The sequence below is a fragment of the Lonchura striata genome, chromosome 9, assembly GCF_046129695.1.
Source record: "Lonchura striata isolate bLonStr1 chromosome 9, bLonStr1.mat, whole genome shotgun sequence".
NCBI lineage: Eukaryota > Metazoa > Chordata > Aves > Passeriformes > Estrildidae > Lonchura > Lonchura striata.
In genome coordinates, this window is record NC_134611.1 from 4,893,912 (window position 1) to 4,914,420 (window position 20,509).

The 20,509-nt window shown below is 51.3% G+C and overlaps 2 protein-coding genes across 5 annotated transcripts in view; one reads left to right on the top strand and one right to left on the bottom strand.

Moving 5' to 3' along the window:
• LRRC7 (leucine rich repeat containing 7) overlaps nt 1-5,492 on the top strand; it is a 98,507-nt gene extending 93,015 nt beyond the window's left edge. For 3 of the 4 annotated variants that reach the window (XM_077785298.1, XM_021535602.2, XM_021535601.3), the window contains one exon: nt 862-5,492. In XM_077785298.1, coding sequence (XP_077641424.1) covers nt 862-969 — 108 coding nt within the window. In that variant the 3' untranslated portion in view covers nt 970-5,492. The remainder of the gene's footprint in view (nt 1-861) is intronic. The other variant, XM_021535603.3, reaches the window with a different exon arrangement.
• Nucleotides 5,493-8,267: 2,775 nt separating this feature from the next.
• Nucleotides 8,268-20,489, bottom strand: LRRC40 (leucine rich repeat containing 40). Its single transcript, XM_021535599.2, has 15 exons — nt 20,342-20,489; nt 18,837-19,018; nt 18,497-18,570; nt 17,681-17,810; nt 17,211-17,334; nt 16,831-16,973; nt 16,121-16,293; nt 15,030-15,120; nt 12,839-12,884; nt 12,018-12,126; nt 11,413-11,520; nt 10,244-10,354; nt 9,412-9,489; nt 9,051-9,236; nt 8,268-8,414 (listed from the first exon to the last, which is right to left on the bottom strand). The coding sequence occupies exons 1-15, from the start codon at nt 20,487-20,489 to the stop codon at nt 8,309-8,311; spliced, it is 1,809 nt and encodes a 602-aa protein (XP_021391274.2). The 3' UTR covers nt 8,268-8,308.
• Between the last annotated feature and the right edge of the window lie 20 nt (nt 20,490-20,509).

Genomic DNA, 20,509 nt, shown 5'->3' on the forward strand with positions numbered 1-20,509 from the left:
AGAATCCCTGAGGAGCTGAGGGGGCTGGAGAATCCCTGAGGAGCCGGGAAGGGGCTGGAGAATCCCTGAGGGAGCCGGGAAGGGGCTGGAGAATCCCTGAGGAGCTGAGGGGGCTGGAGAATCCCTGAGGAGCCGGGAAGGGGCTGGAGAATCCCTGAGGGAGCCGGGAAGGGGCTGGAGAATCCCTGAGGAGCCGGGAAGGGGCTGGAGAATCCCTGAGGAGATGAGGGGGCTGGAGAATCCCTGAGGGAGATGGGAAGTGGCTGGAGAATCCCTGAGGGAGCTGAGGGGGCTGGAGAATCCCTGAGGAGCTGGGAAGGGGCTGGAGAATCCCTGAGGAGCTGAGGGGGCTGGAGAATCCCTGAGGAGCTGAGGGGGCTGGAGAATCCCTGAGGGAGATGGGAAGTGGCTGGAGAATCCCTGAGGAGCTGAGGGGGCTGGAGAATCCCTGAGGAGCTGAGGGGGCTCAGCCTGGAGCAAAGGAGGCTCAGGGCCCTTCTGGCTCTGCACCGCTTCTTTGGCACAGTTGTGGGTGGATTTGGAATCTTCCCTGCCCGGAATTTGGATTCCTCTTTCCCAGAGGAAAGGTGTTTTATTGTGTTGAGGCTTTGAGCGTGGTCAGACCCCAGAGCCATCCCGGAGTCACGGTGTGATTTCAGTGGGAATGAAATCCTTCCTTGGAGCCCCCAGCCCAGCCCTGAAGCCATCCCACAGAGGACAGGAGAAACGTCTGCTTTGTGTTCATGAGAAACCCCCACCTGTTCATTATTTATTTCAGCCTTGCTCTTAATTGCCAAATAGGCCTTTTTTCCCCTAGAACAAGCCACTAAAGCCTCTTCCCTTGTGTTTTCCCTGCTGCAGGCCAATGGACACAGCTTTGTACACCTGGAACACGAGAAGGCTGTGCTCCTACTGAAGAGTTTCCAGAACACAGTAGACTTAGTTATCCAACGTGAGCTTACTGTCTAAATATTTTTTTATAAATAGTAAATATGTCTAGCCAGATCTAATGTTCAAAAGGATTTATACATAGGAAACCAATTTTTTGCCAATTGCTGGACCAATGGCAAACAGTAGTGCCAAATGTATAATACTCTATGTTAGTACCAATCATCGGGAGAAAATATAAGAATTAACTCTATAAATATATTGTTCATGTGGCTCCGTATTAGTTTTACTTGTCAGCCTCTGGCTGTGCATTGGTGCGTTTTTTTAACCAAGTTCCTTCTTAAAAGTCAATTTCATATGATTTCAAAACACAGAAGCACATACAAATCCTTTAGGAATTCTGCTGTCCATCTGAAACACTGCCTCAAAGTTGTATATGCCTTTATAAAGATGAAATATATTAACCTGTACTTCCCATGAAATATTTCTATCATGTCGCATACGAAAGTATAGAGAAGAAAATATTTTCATAAACACCTCAAAGAAAGTATATATTAAATTAAATTTAATAATGTTCATTTATTTTCAATGCAAAGATATTCTATGCCTTATGAAAATACCTGTACATATGCCGTGTGTATAGCTGGCTGCGTAGGGATCAGGAACAATTCACTACACAGGGTGAGAGACTTCTCCAGCTGTAACTCTGGGACCTCGGGACAAGGAACCCACGTGGGAATGGGATGGCTCCCTCTGGAATGGGATGGCTCCCTCTGGAATGGCTGAGCTCCCTCTGGAATGGCTGAGCTCCCTCTGGAATGGGTGAGCTCCCTCTGGAATGGGTGAGCTCCTTCTGGAATGGGATAACTCCTTCTGGAGTGGGATAACTCCTTCTGGAGTGGGATGGCTCCTTCTGGAATGGGTGAGTTCCCTCTGGAATGGGTGAGCTCCCTCTGGAATGGCTGAGCTCCCTCTGGAATGGGTGAGCTCCCTCTGGAATGGGATAACTCTTTCTGGAATGGGATAGTTCCCTCTGGAATGGGATAGTTCCCTCTGGAATGGGATGGCTCCTTCTGGAATGGGTGAGTTCCCTCTGGAATGGGTGAGCTCCCTCTGGAATGGGATATCTCCCTCTGGAATGGGACAACTCCTTCTGGAATGAGAAAATTCCCTCTGGAATGGGATGGCTCCTTCTGGAATGGGAAAATTCCCTCTGGAATGGGATAACTCTTTCTGGAATGGGATAGTTCCCTCTGGAATGGGATAGCTCCCTCTGGAATGGGATAACTCCTTCTGGAATGGGATAGCTCCCTCTGGAATGGTCGGGTTGGACAGGGCTTGGAGCAGCCTGGGACAGCGAAGGTGTCCCTGCCACAGCAGGGGTTAAGCAAGGTGAGCTTCAAGGTCCTTCCCAACCCAACCCATGCCATGGTTCTACGATTCCAGCTCCCTCTGGAATGGGTGAACTCCCTCTGGAGTGGGTGAACTCCCTTCAGAACAGGTTAACTCCCTTTGCTTTGGCTCTTCCCTCGATTCCATGTGCACACACTACAGGAGAACACCGAGGACAGGCAGGTTTGGCTCACGGATGGAGGAAGGTTGTGATGGTGGCAGTAAAACTCCTTTTGTTGCTGCTAATTTAACTCGTTAATTTTTCATTTCAGACTCCCCATTGACATTGTTGTGTATTTTTCCCCCCTGCTCCAGGCCCTGGCGGGCCCTGCTCAGGATATTCCCATGGGTGAGGCTGTCTGGGAGTCCTGGGAAGGGATGGGCACAGACACATCCCAGGGAGCAGCAGGCGACCCCGAGCCAGCCCGGGAGGAGCATTCCCAGCACAGGGCCAGTGGGACATCCCACATGTCCAAGTCCTGGGGCTGTTCCCAAGGGAGAATCCCAAAGCCCAGACTGTGCCCAGCTGCTGCTGCTGCTTCAGGGGTGCCAGGGTCCAGCCTGGTTATCCCTGGCAGAAAATGGGAAAGCTCTCTGCCGGTGTTTTCAGGGGATCCCAGTGCCCTCGAGCAATGCCCGGGGCTGAGGGACAGCTCTGGATCACCTGCACCATTCCCACCCAAAATCCCACAGCTATGGGTGCAGCCACAGCCCACGGGGATGTTCCACTTCTCCAAGAATTCCCAAACCTTCTCCCTCTGCCTGTGGGCAGCTGCAGGCCCGGGGAAGCCTCCAGGACCCTCCACCCCTAATAATTTCCCATTTTCCCAGTGCCAGCTCACAGTTCCTACCCAGGTGATGGCAAACCAGGAAAGTTCTCAGCCAGTTGTTCCCAACTGCAACCGTTTAACATCCTCAAATCCGGGTTCATGTTTTCCAAGGTATTTTTTAACACATCCACCACGTCTGCATCTGTGTTTGGTGGCAGTGCCAGCCCTGGGAGGGGACAGGGAGCTCCACACAGGGAGCAGGCAGGACAAGACTGAGGGTGAATGGGGCAGCTGAGAGCAGAGCCAAGGAAATCCAGGAAAAATCTGAGTAGGAAATGTCCAGGAGGTTGGTTTGCTGTTGGTAGTGAGCACTTGGAGTGTAAAGATGTTAAAACCCTTGGTTAAAGCCCTTTCCAGGGCCTGGAGGGGCTCCAGGAGAGCTGGAGAGGGGCTGGGGACAAGGCAGGGAGGGACAGGACACAGGGAATGGCTTCACTGACAGAGGGCAGGGATGGATGAGACATTGGGAATTGGGAATTGTTCCCTGGGATGGAATTCCCAGAGCAGCTGTGGCTGCCCCTGGATCCCTGGCAGTGCCCAAGGCCAGGCTGGACACTGGGGCTGGAGCTCCTGGGACAGTGGGAGGTGTCCCTGCCAGGGCAGGGTGGCACTGGGTGGGATTTGAGGTCCTTCCCCCCCCAGCCCATTCTGGGATGCTGGGACCCCTCAGTGCTGCAATTTAGCACTGAATTCCCTGATGCAATCAGAAACACCTCTGTGCACAGAGCTCTGAGGGGGAATGCGAGGACAGGGAATGCAAAACCAGGGAAATGACCCCTGACAGTGGGATCATGAGGGCAGGGCCCCGGGGAGGCCACAGGGGGGATGGGGGTGTTTATCCCCTGGCACTGCCATGGAGGAGGGATGCCCTGCTGGCACCCCTGGCCAGGCAGAGCCTGGCCCACAGCAGCAGCGCTGGGGACAGGTCCCAGGATGGCTCAGAGGTGACAGAGCTGCGGGGTCAGCACCCACCCGGGCAGGTTTGGGACATAAACAAACACAGCAAGTCCCACCTCAGCACGAGGAAGAACTCCTTTCCCTGGGGGTGGCACAGCCCTGCCCGGCTGCCCGCAGCAGGTCTGGGGTTTCCCTCTCTGGGGACATCCCGTGTCCCCTGCCCCAGGCTGGGCTGGATGGTGTCCAGAGGTCCCTCCTGTGATTCTGTGAACTGGTGGGATGTCACAGTTAGAATTTCCAGAGGACATTGGGGATGTTGTGCCAGTTGGAGCTCCCTGCCCGTGCCCGTCCCTCGCCGTCCCTTTGGCAGTGCACAGTTCCAGGGCTGTCCCTGGCAGGCAGGGCAGGCCCATCCCCTGCCCATACAACTTTCTGGGCAGCAGTTTGGACAGGATATGGATCCAGGGATCCACGGGGAGCTGGCCTGGCCCTGGAGCCACAGCCAGGCACAGTCGTGGTGCCACCGGGGCCACCACCCTACCCCAAAAGGCGCCACTTGCAAATCACAGAATTTCAAACCAAAAAATTAAATTAAAAAAAGGAAACCCCCTAAAAAGGTTTTGCCAATCTTCTCCCTGGTCGATTCCAGCTGATTTAGTGGGTCAGGATTCCCGGGGTTCTGGGCACTCCTGGCACAGCCCATGGCACAAGAGGTGGCACTGGGGCCTTTCCGTGTCCCTCGGGTGGCGGTGGCTGTGTCCCTCCCTCCTCCTCCTCCTCCTCCTCCTCCTCCCCGGGCAGGGCACTCACTCATCACTTCGGTTTTCTACCTGTGAGTACTGTATCCAGTTCAGAACCAACAGCTTCCTTTAGTAAAGATTTTACCATTTTATAAAAGACATGTTTAATTATGATGGAGATGGCTGTATTGTAATTAATATTTTGAGATAATTGTGATTTTGAGCTTAAATTATATACAGAAATGGTCATTTTTGTATGTGTTCAAAGATTGCTATATTCCAGATGACTGTACTTTTCAGTTGAATTCCAGTATCCATGTAAATAAAGCTGAATGAGGAAATATTTACTACTTTATTAACATAGATTGTGAATGTACTTCATGTTTTTTGCAGTATAAAGACTTACTGAACTTGAAAGCTGCTTCATTTTATGTGCAAAAAGGTACTTCAGAAACTCTATTTTAAATCTATTGATTGAGTGCAATCAGCTCCTGTCCCTTGGCACATGCAGGTTGTCCCCTCCCCTGCCCTGGAGGGCCTGGCCGTGCTGTGGGGCTGCTGCATTTTGCAGCTGCTCTGTTGCAGAGGGAGCCCAGGGACTGAACCGATGCTGTGCAGTGCAGCAGAGCCATTTTCGGCTTTGCTGTACCCACCTTTTTCAGTATTTCCAAAAAAAAAAAGTGTTTTGAATAACATTAAAAAGTCTCTTTATTGTATAAATAATAAAAACGTCACCTTATTGTAAGGCTTTTGGGTGGTTTTTTTTTGGTTTTGTTTTCCTGGCAGAAAGGAGGTTTCAGAGGGCGGGGAATGAGCCTGGAAAATTGGGCGACTCCCAACTGGGATCCCCCTGGTCCAGCTGCAGCCAGGGGAGACACCAAATATGGAAGGGGAGCAATGGAAATGGGCAAGAAAACTCAGGTTTGGCAGCTTTGGGGGCAAATGTGTGGAAGGACAAATGTCTGGGGGATGAAATGGAAGAAATGGATGAAAGGACAAAACGTATGGAAACGAAAAGGGGCAGGGGTGAGGGCAGCAGCAGTTCCACCATCCAGGAGCTCCAGGTGTCCCCTGCTGTCACTGCACACAGGCCCTGGCACCTGCTTCCCGCAGGACAGATCCTGCCCTTCCCATTCCCACTCCCCCAAACCCTTTCCCAGCCAGGTCAGTGCCCCCCATTCCCTGCAGCCAGGAGCAGACTCGGGTCCCCTCCCTGGGGACATGGGGAGCTGCAGCTGGGCCTGAGCCCCCCGAGCCATCCCTGCTCCAGCCAGAAGGCAATTCCCACACCCGGGCAGCTGAGGGTGAGCTCAGAGCGTTTATGTTCATCTGGACGCGTTCAAAAGCTGGGAATTTTAGTGAGGAACTGTATAAAATCCTGCTGTGCTACAGAACCCCCAGGGCTGTGTCCCTGAGAGACCCTGAGGGGCTGGAGTGTCCAGGGATGGGAATGGAGCTGGAGAGGGCTGGAGAATCCCTGAGGAGCTGAGGGGGCTGGAGAATCCCTGAGGAGCCGGGAAGGGTCTGGAGAATCCCTGAGGAGCTGAGGGGGCTGGAGAATCCCTGAGGGAGCTGGAAAGGGGCTGGAGAATCCCTGAGGAGCTGAGGGGGCTCAGCCTGGAGCAAAGGAGGCTCAGGGCCCTTGTGGCTCTCACAGCTCCTGCCAGGAGGGGACAGCCGGGGGGTCGGGCTCTGCTCCAGGAACAGGGACAGGAGGAGAGGGAACGGCCCCAGGCTGGCCAGGGCAGCTCAGGGGGACTCCAGCAGGAATTTCCCCATGGAAAGGGTTGGAGAGCCTCATCCACAGCACTATTACTATTAAAGGTATCACCTGCAGGACATTTGGAAGTGTGTCTGAACAAGAGAAGTTCTCAATGTTCCCATCTACAGAGCTCAGGTACAGCTTGAAGGACCCAAAGCAGACATCCAAGGGGAACATTTATTGTCTCAGCACGGCACCAGCCCCGTTCTCACTCAAGTGAGCCCTGCACACACCTGAGGCAACTCTCACCACCTCACTGCTCAAGCACTCAACCTCACTCACACCAGGAGACAGCTCAGGGAACAGCAGTGAAACAAGTGAAAACAGGAATACAAAACCCACTGTGGTCCCTTCTGCCTTTGGTACCAGTGTTTTGGTGCTGAGAACTCTCTCCAGAGCCCAGCTCAGCAGCACAAAGCACCATGGCTGTGCTGAAGGCAGCTCTCCATGCTGTCATTTATTACAAACAGTGTAAACAGAGTGGTGTGGGATGCTGAAATCCCTGCTGGAACATGCAGAGGGCAGGGAATGTTCCACAGCTGGGCTCTTAACACTGGGCAGACTCCCAGCCAGGAGCAGGAGCAGGATGGAAGCAGTGGAGCCCAGGGGTGCTGGTGGGACAGGGGGTACCTGGCTGCTCCTGTGCTGCTGGAATGTGGCTCTGCAGGTGTTCCAGCAGTGCAGCTGTGCCCTTGGCCAGGGCTGAAGTGGGAATGACCAGGCTCAGGACTGAGGTGGGAATGGCCAGGGCTCAGGAGGATGCCCAGGGCTGAGGGAATGCGGCTCTGCAGGTACTCCAGCACGGCAGCCGTGCCCTTGGCCATGCCAGGCTCAGGTGGGAATGACCAGGGCTCAGGGCTCAGGGCTCAGGAGGATGCCCAGGGCCCAGGAGGATGCCCAAGGCCCAGGAGGAGTGCCCAGGGCTCAGGAGGAGTGCCCAGGGCCCAGGAGGATGCCCAGGGCTCAGGAGGATGCCCAGGGCCCAGGAGGATGCCCAGGGCTCAGGAGGGAATGCGGCTCCGCAGGTACTCCAGCACGGCAGCTGTGCCCTTGGCCATGCCAGGCTCAGGTGGGAATGGCCAGGGCTCAGGGCTGAGGAGGGCATGGCCAGGGCTCAGGAGGATGCCCAGGGCTCAGGAGGATGCCCAGGGCTCAGGAGGAGTGCCCGGGCTCAGGAGGATGCCCAGGGCTCAGGAGGATGCCCAGGGCTCAGGAGGATGCCCAGGGCTCAGGAGGAGTGCCCGGGCTCAGGAGGATGCCCAGGGCTCAGGAGGAGTGCCCAGGGCTCAGGAGGATGCCCAGGGCCCAGGAGGATGCCCAGGGCTCAGGAGGATGCCCAGGGCCCAGGAGGATGCCCGGGCTCAGGAGGGAATGCGGCTCCGCAGGTACTCCAGCACGGCAGCTGTGCCCTTGGCCATGCCAGGCTCAGGTGGGAATGGCCAGGGCTCAGGGCTGAGGAGGGCATGCCCAGGGCCCAGGAGGATACCCAGGGGCCAGGAGGATGCCCAGGGCTCAGGAGGAGTGCCCAGGGCTCAGAAGGATGCCCAGGGCTCAGGAGGAGTGCCCAGGGCTCAGAAGGATGCCCAGGGCTCAGGAGGAGTGCCCAGGGCTCAGGAGGATGCCCAGGGCTCAGGAGGATGCCCAGGGCTCAGGAGGATGCCCAGGGCCCAGGAGGAGTGCCCGGGCTCAGGAGGATGCCCAGGGCTCAGGAGGAGTGCCCGGGCCCAGGAGGATGCCCAGGGCCCAGGAGGATGCCCGGGCTCAGGAGGATGCCCAGGGCTCAGGAGGATGCCCAGGGCTCAGGAGGGAATGCGGCTCCGCAGGTACTCCAGCACGGCAGCCGTGCCCTTGGCCAGCACGGCGGCGCGGGGCGTGCGGAACGGGTTCCCTTCCAGCAGCAGGCTCCTGCAAACAGGGATCAGTTACTGGGATAAATCTCCTTGTACCCCCACACACTCTGCTGCACGCAGCTTTCTGAGGCCTTTGAAATTCCTGGGGAGTGCCCCTTCTGTGCTGCTAAAGGAGTTTGGGTTTCTGCTTCCCTCGTTCTCAGCAGCTGAGCTTTGACACAGCCGAGTTTTAATTCGTGCTGATGAATCAGGGGGGGTGTAGCACACAGCCCACTCCTTCAGCCTCTGCCAGGAGCAGCAAGGAGAGAACTTCTGGAATACAGACACAGAATTCCAGAGTGGCTCAGGCCAGAAGGGAGCAGTGGGGTCAGCTGGTCCGACCTCCCTGCACCAGCAGCGTGACTGGGAGCACAGCAAATGCCTCCCCCTAAGGCTCCAGCACGAGCTTCACACAACCCCCAGACCCTCAACATCAGTCCTAATTGATGAAACAACTCCCACCATTCTCTGCAAAATTGAGGAATTAGGGAAGAGATTATGGAAGAAATTGCCCTGTTCTACAGATGGCCAGAGAGACCTTTTTTGGGCAAACCAAACCCCCTGCCAAAGGGTGTTTTTTCCTCTGGCAAACACTCCCTGAAGAACTTAGGCAGCAAATATGTTTATAAGCAGGCCCCCTGGCCCCACACACCTGAGGTTCTCACAGTTGCCCAACTCTGGGGGCACCTGGAGGAGGTCATTGTTCTGCAGGTCCAGCGTCCCCAGCTTGTCCAGCCCCTTCAGCTGCACAGGGTCGATGGATCCCACCTGGTTGTTGCTGAGCAGGATGGTCTCCAGGGCTGGGAGGCGATACAGGACACTGGGAAACACCTTAAATCTTCAGGAATAGAAAGGAGGGATAGTCAGGAACAGGGCATTCAAAAGAGCAGCACTTCATGGGAGCTCCCAGCTCATTGAAGTGCCTCCTTGTTCTCACATCAAAGGAAAATTGTGTCAAACTCAGCCCAGCTCTTTTTATTATGGTATTTTAAAAAATCTAAAGAGTTACTCACCTGTTAAAAGCAAGATTTATTGTGTGCAGTCTTTTCAGTGCCTCCATTTCCTCAGGCAAGGCTGTCAGAACATTGTTTCTGTTATCAAAGAAAGGAAAAACAACAAGCACTAAACTTAGTCAGGGTTTGGTTGAGAATTCCCAGATCAGCTACAGAGTCTGAGGCCAGCTCACTGCCTCATAACAGGGGCAAGAACATGCCAGGGATTCCCATTTCTTCCAGAAGGACACTCAAAGCCTGTCCCCTAAAGATTCACAAGTATTCCCAAGCAGCCACCAACTGCGCACACCTGACTGGAAATTTAGCAGCTTGTTCCCAGGGAAAAGCTTATCAAAGTGCCCAGACCCTGGAGCCAAAGTGAATCCGTCAGGTCACTCCAAAGACCCCCAAAATTAATGGATTGAGCTAATCCTGATCCAGGAGCATTTCTCAGGAATCAGAGGAGGCAAGGTGACAACAAGGAACCATCTTTTGCTTCTCCTTCCAGCAGTGCAACAAAATCTGCACCTTCCCTGTCCTAATTCCCAGGATATTTTGGTGTGGTTTTCTTCTGGGGTGTAAGTGGGAGTGTTTTGAGATAGCAACATCTCAGAACCCTTCTCTGAGTGAGGCAGGATCTCTCCTCCAGCAGGTCTCAGAAATGGTCCATTTCTTTTTGTGTCTTCTTTAAGCAAGGCCCAAATTTAGGCCACGTCCTATTCTGGCTCTGGCACGGAGAGATTTTGGGAGTGAGAGATGATTTCAGTGCTGCCATCCCACTGGAACAGATGGCTGCTTTAGGGAGGCAGGCAGAGACGTTCCCAGGCAAGGAAGTGCAACACACATCACCAACCTGAGATCCAAATGTGTCAGCTTCTGGAGCAGGCACAGCTCCGAGGAAATGCAGGAGATTTTGTTGAAGCCCAGGCTGACATCACAAACTGAGTCTTTCAGCTCCACGAGCCTGAAGCACAAAAGGAAGATGCTCTCACTGTGGAAGCTCGTGGTTGCTTTGGAAGTTATTAGAAAACCTGGTTTATTCTACAAATCAAGGACACGTGGTTTTTTCTGAAGGGATTTTGGGGAGATCATCAATGTCACCTGTGAGAGCTGCTGCTCTTTCAGCCTTACATGTGGGGTAAGGCAAAGCCCAAATAATTTATCTGCAGTCACCAGATTGCATTTTCTCTCACAAACATTGCTACCAAAGCCTCTTCAGTAAATGCAGTCAGGAGCTGTTTCAGAGACCACGGCACAGGTGACATCACTGCCACCTCCTGCCCTGGACATGTTTTAACACAGACTTTACCCATCTTCTTCTGCAGCCAAAAAACCTGACCAAAAATCTTTCTTTTTTCTCATTTTTTGTTTCTGCTCCCCTGTTGTGCTGTTACAGACTCTGGGAGTACCTGCTGCTGCTTGCAGAAGGTTATTTATTGTACTAACACACTTTGGTGTAAAGGTTTTCACAGCTCAAAAAGTTCTCTGATGAATCCCTCAAACAGAATCTCTGGCTTAGCCCTGAAACAAGAGGAAATTACATGAGAAAATTCTCCTGTCTCCTGTCTGGATTGGCATGGAATGGAATTCTCAGGCAGCTGCACACTCCCCTACACCTATCCCACGGAATTCAGCAGCCCTCACACAGTGACACAGCATGGGATGCACAAGCAGCAGCTCCCAAAATTGAGTTCCTAGAAGCCTTTTTGTCCCTCTGGGATTGCACCTGCCCGAGCTGTCTGTGCCAGAGGTTCAGTGTTCAGCACACTTGGGAATAAACAGTCCTCAAAAACCACTGGGGATGATTTTTTTGGGGCTCCCAGAGATACAGCAACCTTCCTCCTGACACAGAGGGATTACTGGCTCCCAGCAGTGCCAGGGAAAGCTTTTCCTTGGCCGTGGCTGGCCCCACAGCCCCACCTGCACACGAGTGCCTCCCCACACTGGCATCTGCGTGCAGATCAGGGGAAGAACAAAGGCAGAAGAGCAAATCCCAGCTGGGAATGGCCTTCCCCTTCCTACCTTGGGGGGATCTCCCTGAGCTGGTTCTTGCTGAAGTTCACGGTGGCCACGGGATTGGCGCCCACAGCATCGAACACGGCCTCGGGGATCTCGGCAGCCTGCTTGTCACTGGGACAGGAGTGACACCAATTAGCCACTGCCTGCTAATCAACAGGCACTTCCACCTTCTTCTAGAGAAGATGAAGAGCAGAGCACAGGGAACAGCTGCAGAAAACCCCCAGTGTTGCCCCATGCCCACCAGGTCACCAAACAGGATTTTTTCCCCTTTCCCAACACTTCCAGGTCCATTTAAGGAATAACTGAGCAGGCACTGCCCAGACCCAGTGAAAATCATAAAGAGCCTCAAAGGTACTAAAAGCACCTGCTGGGATTCAGCACTTCAATGAGTTACTGCAGAATATCTGATAATACAAAAAATAATTCAAACCCCACAATCTAAATCTGCCCATTCCCAAGCACAGGAAGCAGTAAAGGGGAAAATGCCCACGTGCAGCAGGTTTTTTTGTGGACAGCTTGGTGTATAATGAAAGTGGGGAAAAAATCCCACACACATAAAATAGGACAGTGTTCTTACAGCTTCAGGAATGGGCAATATTCCCAAATACCTGTATTCCAATAATTTCAGTGTGGTTATGGCGTGGATGTTGACCTTGGACTGGCTGGGAAGAGTCATGGCTGTCACAGGAGGCTCTTCATTGGGGCCAGGTCCATCATCTGGGGACACCAGAGGAGTGCAGGGACACAGCTGAGCTGCTCTGGGTGGCCCCAGGCAGCTGCCACCACCCCCCTCTAATCCTGCTCTACTGTGGCTCGACTCAAGATCATCAAATTCAGATTATTTCAACCATTTCCTAATAAAGGTTTTTTACCATCTTGCATTTGGGGGTTCTTTGAGGGTGAAGGAGGGAGAAGGGTTGACCTGGACTTTGCCAAGCAGAGGAGGGGGCACTGGAGATGTGATTCTGTGAGGCTCTGCTCCGTGGGGTAGGGAGCTGCAAACTACAAAAACCAGGGAATTCTGACTGGAAATGATGGCCTAGAGCAGCTTTAGCCACACTGGCACATCTGACCACAATTTCATTTAAAGCATTAATGTTTACAAACCCTCCTCTATTAAGTTCCTTCCGATTACTCCCCACAATCCACATGAAAAAGCTCCTGCACACCTGAAATGGGAATTCCCATCCAGCTGAGCAATGTGAGTCTGGATTTGCGAAGGATAATCCTCAATTCAGAATGTTTATTATTCAGTATTAGCTAACAGGATAAGAAACTGAAGTATCACAGCAAACTGTTGAGTAAAAGAAATTACTAGTGCAGCATAACTGGGGGGACCTGGATTTAAACAACCATCTTCCCTAAATTCTAATTTACTTTAATTTCTTAGAATATTCTCTTTAAAATGAAGTGGAAGAAAGCAACATACCTTGGATTTTGCTTCTCAGATACTTCAGCAGTTCCTGGGTGCCTTTCTTTAAAATAAAGAAACAAACCCCAAGTCAGTCAGCAGTATCTGTGCAGCTGGGGGAACAATGCAGAGGGACAATGCCAGCACACAGGTGGAGTCCACAGCACTCCTGACTAAAAACCCACAGCAGCTTGGGAACTTGCTTAGTTATCACTTTATTTATTCCAGCTAAACATTTCTGATCCTGCATCACAGCCTCAGGCTGCACTTTTGTAGCTCTTTACGTGAAGATTTCTGCCACTTCCAAGAGCAAGTTAAAAAGTTGCAATGAGCTTAATTTTCCCTTTATAAAGCTCCAGCACAATTTGCTGTGGAGAGCACATTTACAGTTTGTCAGTGAAGCTGATTGCTCATTGTTTTGCTACTTTATTACGTGCCAAATCATAAACTCTGGGAAAACCATGGCCGTCTGCATCATTCGCAGGGATTTTTAACAGCTCCAAAGATTTCCCTCAGTCCTCTCACAGCAACTCCCAGTGGTCAGACACAGCTGCCACCTGCACAAACCTGTGGGCAGTGAAGCCCAGTCTCCTCTGCACTGTTTGTTTTAGGAGAAAGGCACGTTTGGGGGATGATTTTACAGGTTTCAGAAGCAGGGACTGACCTAAAGTGCTGGATGTGAATGAACATTTCTCTCTCCAGCTGACACAGCCTAGGAGACTGGATGAGCACAGAGGGATAAAGGGAATGTGGATGTTGGAAAGGAGGGAATTGCCACAAGGAGACAGGCAGGAGCATGGCAAGGGAAGCCAACAGCTGGGAAGTTGCGAGGGAAAGGTGAAGGTCAAACTGAAATCTCAGTAACAGATGTGTGGGAAGGAAAGCAGAGAGCAGGGTAAAGCTCCAGAGCCAAGTAATGGCATGGGAGTTAGCAAAAACAGACCAGGATTTACCAGAAATCAACTGGAAATTCATCAAGAGCCAGGAATGGGTTGAGACTGGAATGAGAGGCCTGAGGAAGACAAGGTGAGCTGGGCAGGGCTGGAGAAGGGAAGAGAAGAATCTGCTGCTTCTCTGTACTCACCCCAATCGTTTATCTCACTATGCACCTGCTCCAAGCAGTGCCTGGGGAGCCCTAATGCTCCTCCACCAATTGCTCCTCTAAATCAAGTGGAAAAAGCCCAGCCAGGCAGAGAAAATTGCAGCCACATGAATTTAGAGTGTTGGTGATGGATCCAGGGAGCACAAACAGAGCGTGGCCTGATGGGCTCCTCAGGCCTGGCCTTTGCCCCGGGTGGGAAACACAGCCCAGGAGTGACAATTGCAGCTGAAGCAGCAAATCCTCAGTCATTCAGAGAACAGCAGAACTCCTGACTCAGACTCCTTTCCAGCAGCACTTTGGACAAGTGCTCATTAACTCAGGGCACACTCTGCTCCCCCAGCCAGGCACACGAGGGTTTCCCTCTCCTGACAGATGTTACAGATTTCATTGCAACACAGCCTTGTCAGCTCTGCTTATTTTTGGAGCATCCCAGTGCTTTGGGAACATTGATTTTACAAGTCTGGCAAAGGCACAGAAGTAGGAATGTACAGCACCACTGAGAAGAGGGGCCTGCCAGGGAAAAAATCACAGGGAATTGTGTAGCAGGAGTGGTGCCCATGCTCCAGCCTCCCAGCTGCCCTAAGGATTCCTGGAACAACTCACACCCTCTCCTTGCTGCCTCCCTACAAGAGAACAGAGCACTGAATCCTAGATCCTTCATTAAAACAAGACCTTAAAGCCCACCCAGTGCCACCCCTGCCATGGCAGGGACACCTCCCACTGTCCCAGGAGCTCCAGCCCCAGTGTCCAGCCTGGCCTTGGGCAGTGCCAGGGATCCAGGGGCAGCCACAGCTGCTCTGGCCACCTGTGCCAGGGCTGCCCACCCTGCCAGGGAACAATTCCTAATTCCCAATATCCCATTCATCCCTGCCCCTTGTCCAAAGTCTCTCTCCATCTTTCCTGCAGCTCCTTCGGGCCCTGCAAGGCCACACTGAGGCCACCCCAAAGCTTCTCCTCTCCAGATGAACAATCCCAGCTCTCCAAGCCTCTCCTCCCAGCAGAGCTCCATCCCTGGGACCGTCCTGGTGCCTCCTCTGGACCCTCTCCAGCAGCTCCAGGTCCTTCCTGTGCAGATGTCCACACACACAGCCAAACCCCAGTGCTCACCTGCAGCAGGTCTCTCCGAATGGTTCTCAAAGGATTTCCCTCCAAGGCCAGGAATTTCAGCTGAGGGAGGTTCCCCAGGGTGTAAGGCAACCTGCAGAGGGGAACAACTGATTGATTCCAAAGCAGCTCCAAAACAACTGCTGAAGAATGTGCAGTGGCTGGTCAGAGAGGAACCTGAAGCTCAGGTTCAAAGGAAAAGATGAAGGATCCCAGATTAATTTAAGTTGGAAAAGTTCACCCAGACCATCAAGTCCAAGCTCTGCCCAATCCCCACCTTGTCCCCAGCCCAGGCTCTGAGTGACACCTCCAGCCCTTCCTTGGACACCTCCAGGGATGGGCACTCCAAAGCCCCCTGTGCAACCCCTGCCAAGGCCTGAGCATCCTTTCCATGGGGAAATTCCTGCTGGAGTCCCCCTGAGCTGCCCTGGCCCAGCCTGGGGCCGTTCCCTCTCCTCCTGTCCCTGTTCCTGGAGCAGAGCCCGACCCCCCGGCTGTCCCCTCCTGGCAGGAGCTGTGAGAGCCACAAGGGCCCTGAGCCTCCTTTGCTCCAGGCTGAGCCCCCTCAGCTCCTCAGGGATTCTCCAGCCCCCTCAGCTCCCTCAGGGATTCTCCAGCCCCTTCCCAGCTCCTCAGGGATTCTCCAGCCCCTTCAGCTCCCTCAGGGATTCTCCAGCCCCTTCCCGGCTCCTCAGGGATTCTCCAGCCCCCTCAGCTCCCTCAGGGATTCTCCAGCCCCCTCAGCTCCTCAGGGATTCTCCAGCCCCTTCCCGGCTCCTCAGGGATTCTCCAGCCCCTTCCCAGCTCCTCAGGGATTCTCCAGCCCCTTCCCAGCTCCTCAGGGATTCTCCAGCCCCCTCAGCTCCCTCAGGGATTCTCCAGCCCCCTCAGCTCCCTCAGCTGCTCCTCACAGCACTCCCAAGTCACACCTAAGCCGCAGGCAGAACACAGAACATTTCAAAAGTCCCAGTTTGATTTCAGCAATCCCACAACACACAGAGGGCTCCTTCATTTCCCGAGTCATTCCTGAAGTGCCCATCCCAGGGAAGGAAGGAGCTGCCACCACCCAGCCCCAGCCCAGGTGCCACTATTACCTACTGATGTCATTGTTGGCCAGGTCGAGTCTCTCCAGCTTCTGCAGCACCGTGATCTCCTCGGGCACCGCCTTGATCTTGTTGTCCCTGAGCTCCAGCACACACAGGGAGCTCAGCTGTTTCAGATTCTCTGCATTCAGGATTTCAATCTGATTCTCCCCCGCGTGTAACTCCTATGGGAACAAAGAGCACCACAACTGGGCTAAAATGACTTCATAATTTATCTCCTAAATAGTGACATCAGCAGTCATCAGTATGATGATGTGGAGAATATGGACATCTTGATTCCCTTTCATCTGCCTACAAAATATCTGGATATAACTGGATTATGTTAAGAGGAAAAACAGTGTTTTTACTCCGTAGTTATGAAGAAAAAATTATAATGAACAAAGTGAATTTATCCAGAAAAAGTCCCCAGAATAAAAAATAACTGCTGCAGGCAATAATAGATCCAGCTTTCAGTCATTCCTCTCCTAAACACTTTTTATTTTCCAAATCTGGAAAGTCCTGCAAACTCATCTTTCAAAAGGTTGAATAATGAGGGCAGGAAGAGAAGCTGCACGTTAAACAGAGTTCTAAACACAGAGCTGTCATCTGGTTTTGATCACAGCACCTCTCAAAAAAAAAAAAAGCTGGTGTTTAAAGTAACTGTCCTTATTTCAAAGTTTACAGCAAATGCATTTCCAGCAGAGCAGCCATTCCAAGCTCACCTTCAGCAACTTGCAGGAGGGAAGCTCTGGCAAGGAACGCAGTTTGTTTTTCCTCAGGTAAAGCTGCTCCAGGGATGCCATGGTTGCTAATTTAGGAGGTACTGTTTCCAGGTAATTTTTGGTACAATCCAGTTGTCTCAAGCCTGTGGAAATTGATGTCCAGTGACAAACAGAAAGAGGAAAAGATAACAGCATAATTGTCCTGGGGTTTAATTTAAAATAAACACAACATTTTGCCAAACAGATTCTAGAAGTAATTCTAAATTTTCTTGAGGGAATAGTAACTCTTTAAGGGTCTATTTTAAAACCTGCTCTGCGTTGCTGAACATAAGCACAGCACTGGCCGTTTGCCATTTAATAACCCAAGGAAAGTGATTTACTTTTCATGGCACTGAGATCTGCAGGCAGCTCCTTGAGCTGGTTACAGGCCAGGTTGAGCCGCACCAAGTTCACCAGCAGAGCAAAACTGGTGGGGATGGCTGTGAGCTGGTTGTTGGACACATCCTGCACATGGAAACAGAGAGAGAGACATGAGAGGTGTCTGAAACATCCCAGGAGTGCTGCTAGTGCAAAGTTAATTAGTGGCAGAACAGTAAAATTAGATGGCTGACAACTGGCACAAGTGTGAGACAAGAAACAACTCCCCCAGGACTGACAGATCACCGGGGATTTCAGCTTTCCCAAAATATGTCAAACCAAGAACAAACTAAAACCAAACCCCACCCTGCAGTAACTGACATTAGAGCAGCCACTGCAGCATTCACCAAGCTCTGCCACTGAATCCCAGGGATTTTTAACGAGCAGCTAAGCTCTTTCCCAACACAGAAAGAGGTCTGAAGCTGTGCTTTACCAGCTCCTCCAAGCTGAGGAGCTGGCCCAGCCCCTCGGGCAGCTGGCTCAGCTCGTTGTGCTGCACCAGGAGGCTCCTCAGGCGGGGCAGCTGCAGCAGCTCCTCGGGAAGGCTCCTCAGTTTGTTGTGGCTAGGGTGGAAACATGGAACACAAAAGGAAAGGAAAAACACTCAGGAGTTTTTAAGAATGTAACTGCACACAGAACATTGTGTGCCACAGCCTGCTGGTTAGGACACTGCCACCTCTAAGGAAAACCTAGTTCCTGGGAACAATTTATTATTATTTGTTCAAGAAGACTTTTAATCCTACTCTGAATTTACAACATTCCAGATGGATCTCAGGTTTTTTTGTTTATGTACTAAACACACGCAGTGATAGCATAACCTCTCCTGGTGCGCAAATTTACAAAATTACCCCAGTAAACAGAAGATTCTGAACCTTCCAGCACAAACAAGATCTACACAGTTATTTACACTGTGCATTATTCATGACTGGAAATGTTTTATCCCCAGAACTGCCAGACTGAAGCAAATAAATGTAAATAAATATTTTGTGTATCATTATTCAGAATATCACTCTTTGCACCTTCCAAACAATTGTGACTTTGAATATCAGTGAAAACAACTTCTAGAAACCCAAGGTCACCAGTCTTGATCCAAAATGGATAATATGACATAATATAATATATAATAATATTCTACAGCAAGTAAACTGGACTTAAGTTTTTGAAAGAAAGTTTGCTATCCTGCAATGTCTCACTCACACCCCAAAGTCACTGCAGCATTTCTCACGTTTGCTCTGTAACATGGCCCTACCTGACATCGAGTTTCTGGAGATTTTCAAGTTGCCCTAAAGCAGAAGGAAGTGATGTCAGTTGATTGTCATGCACCTGGAAAAGAGAGGTTTTAGGACACAGTTACTAATTTGTACCTCGGAGGGGCTTTTTTCAGGCCTCCCCACCAATAAGAATTCCTCCCCAATATCCCATCTCTCCCTGTCCTCTGGGAGTGTGCGAAGCCATTCCCCCTTATCCTGCCACACCAGGCCCCTGTGAAATGAATACACCAGGGAAATGGAAAACAAAGATCCAGGACAACGTTTCCCCATGTCCTACAGGGAAGCACAGTCAGAGCACCAAGGGATCCCCGTACTCACATCCAGCACGGTGAGGGCAGGCAGCAGCTGCACGTCCTCCGAGAGGCTCTGCAGCTTGTTGGAGGCCAGGATCAGCTTGGTCAGGTCCGTCTGCTCCCACCAGCGATCGGCAGCTCCGAAGGACAGGTTCTGCTGGGCTTCCTCCGGCGTGTCCAGGTTGATCCTCCACACGTGCTTGGGCACTGCGGCACAAACACAGCCGTCAGCTGAACGCCGCAGGTGTCTGCTGCGAAGTTTCACTGTCAGAGGGCTTTTTGTGGGCAAAACCATGGAGTGGGCTGGAAGGGACCTTAATGACCCTCTAGTTCCAACCCTTCTGCCTTGGGGGATGGCATATATAGAAATAGATAAATACATACGGATGCATACGGGCATAGACATATAATGTATGCCCGTATGCTTCCTTCTCATGTGTACATATATAAAAACATACACAATATACATAAATATATATATATAGATGCACACATATATATAAAATACACACATCCCTGTAGTCACTCTCCAGTCCATTGTGACACATAAATATATATAATGTATATATATACATTCACACATATATATAAAATACACACATCCCTGTAGTCACTCTCCAATCCATTGTGATACATACATATACATTCACACATATATATAAAATACACACATCCCTGTAGCCACTCTCCAGTCCATTGTGACACATATATATATAATGTATATATATAGATGCACACATATATATAAAATACACACATCCCTATAGTCACTCTCCAATCCATTGTGATACATACATATACATTCACACATATATATAAAATACACACATCCTTATAGTCACTCTCCAATCCATTGTGATACATATATATGCAATCACACATATATATAAAATACACACATCCCTGTAGTCACTCTCCAGTCCATTGTGACACATAAATATATATATATGTATATATATACATTCGGCCATATATATATAAAATACACACATCCCTGTAGTCACTCTCCAATCCATTGTGATACATACATATACATTCACACATATATATAAAATACACACATCCTTATAGTCACTCTCCAATCCATTGTGATACATATATATACATTCGGCCATATATATAAAATACACACATCCCTGTAGTCACTCTCCAGTCCATTGTGACACATAAATATATATATATATATATATATATACACATTCAGGCATATATATAAAATACACACATCCCTGTAGTCACTCTCCAGGCCATTGTGACACATAAATATATATATATGTATATATATACATTCGGGCATATATATAAAATACACACATCCCTCTAGTCACTCTCCAATCCATTGTGATACATACATATACATTCACACATATATATAAAATACACACATCCCTCTAGTCACTCCACTCCAACTCCTATAGTCCACTGCGTTCCAGAGACATTTTTGCAGCGGTATCGACACCAAGCCGACGGGAACACGCCAGAAACAGATAACAGCGAGCAGATAACAGCGGGCCGGCTGCGCTCACGCACCGTGGGTGAGGCCGCGTCCCGCCAGGTTGAGCTGCCCGCTGCGCCGCGCCAGCCGCAGCAGCCCCCGCGGCACCGCCGGCTCGGCCGCCCGCCCGAACCCCGGCCCCGCGCCGCCTCCGCCCGCCCGCGCCCGCCGGGCCGCCGCCATCCCCGCACAGCCCGAGCGCG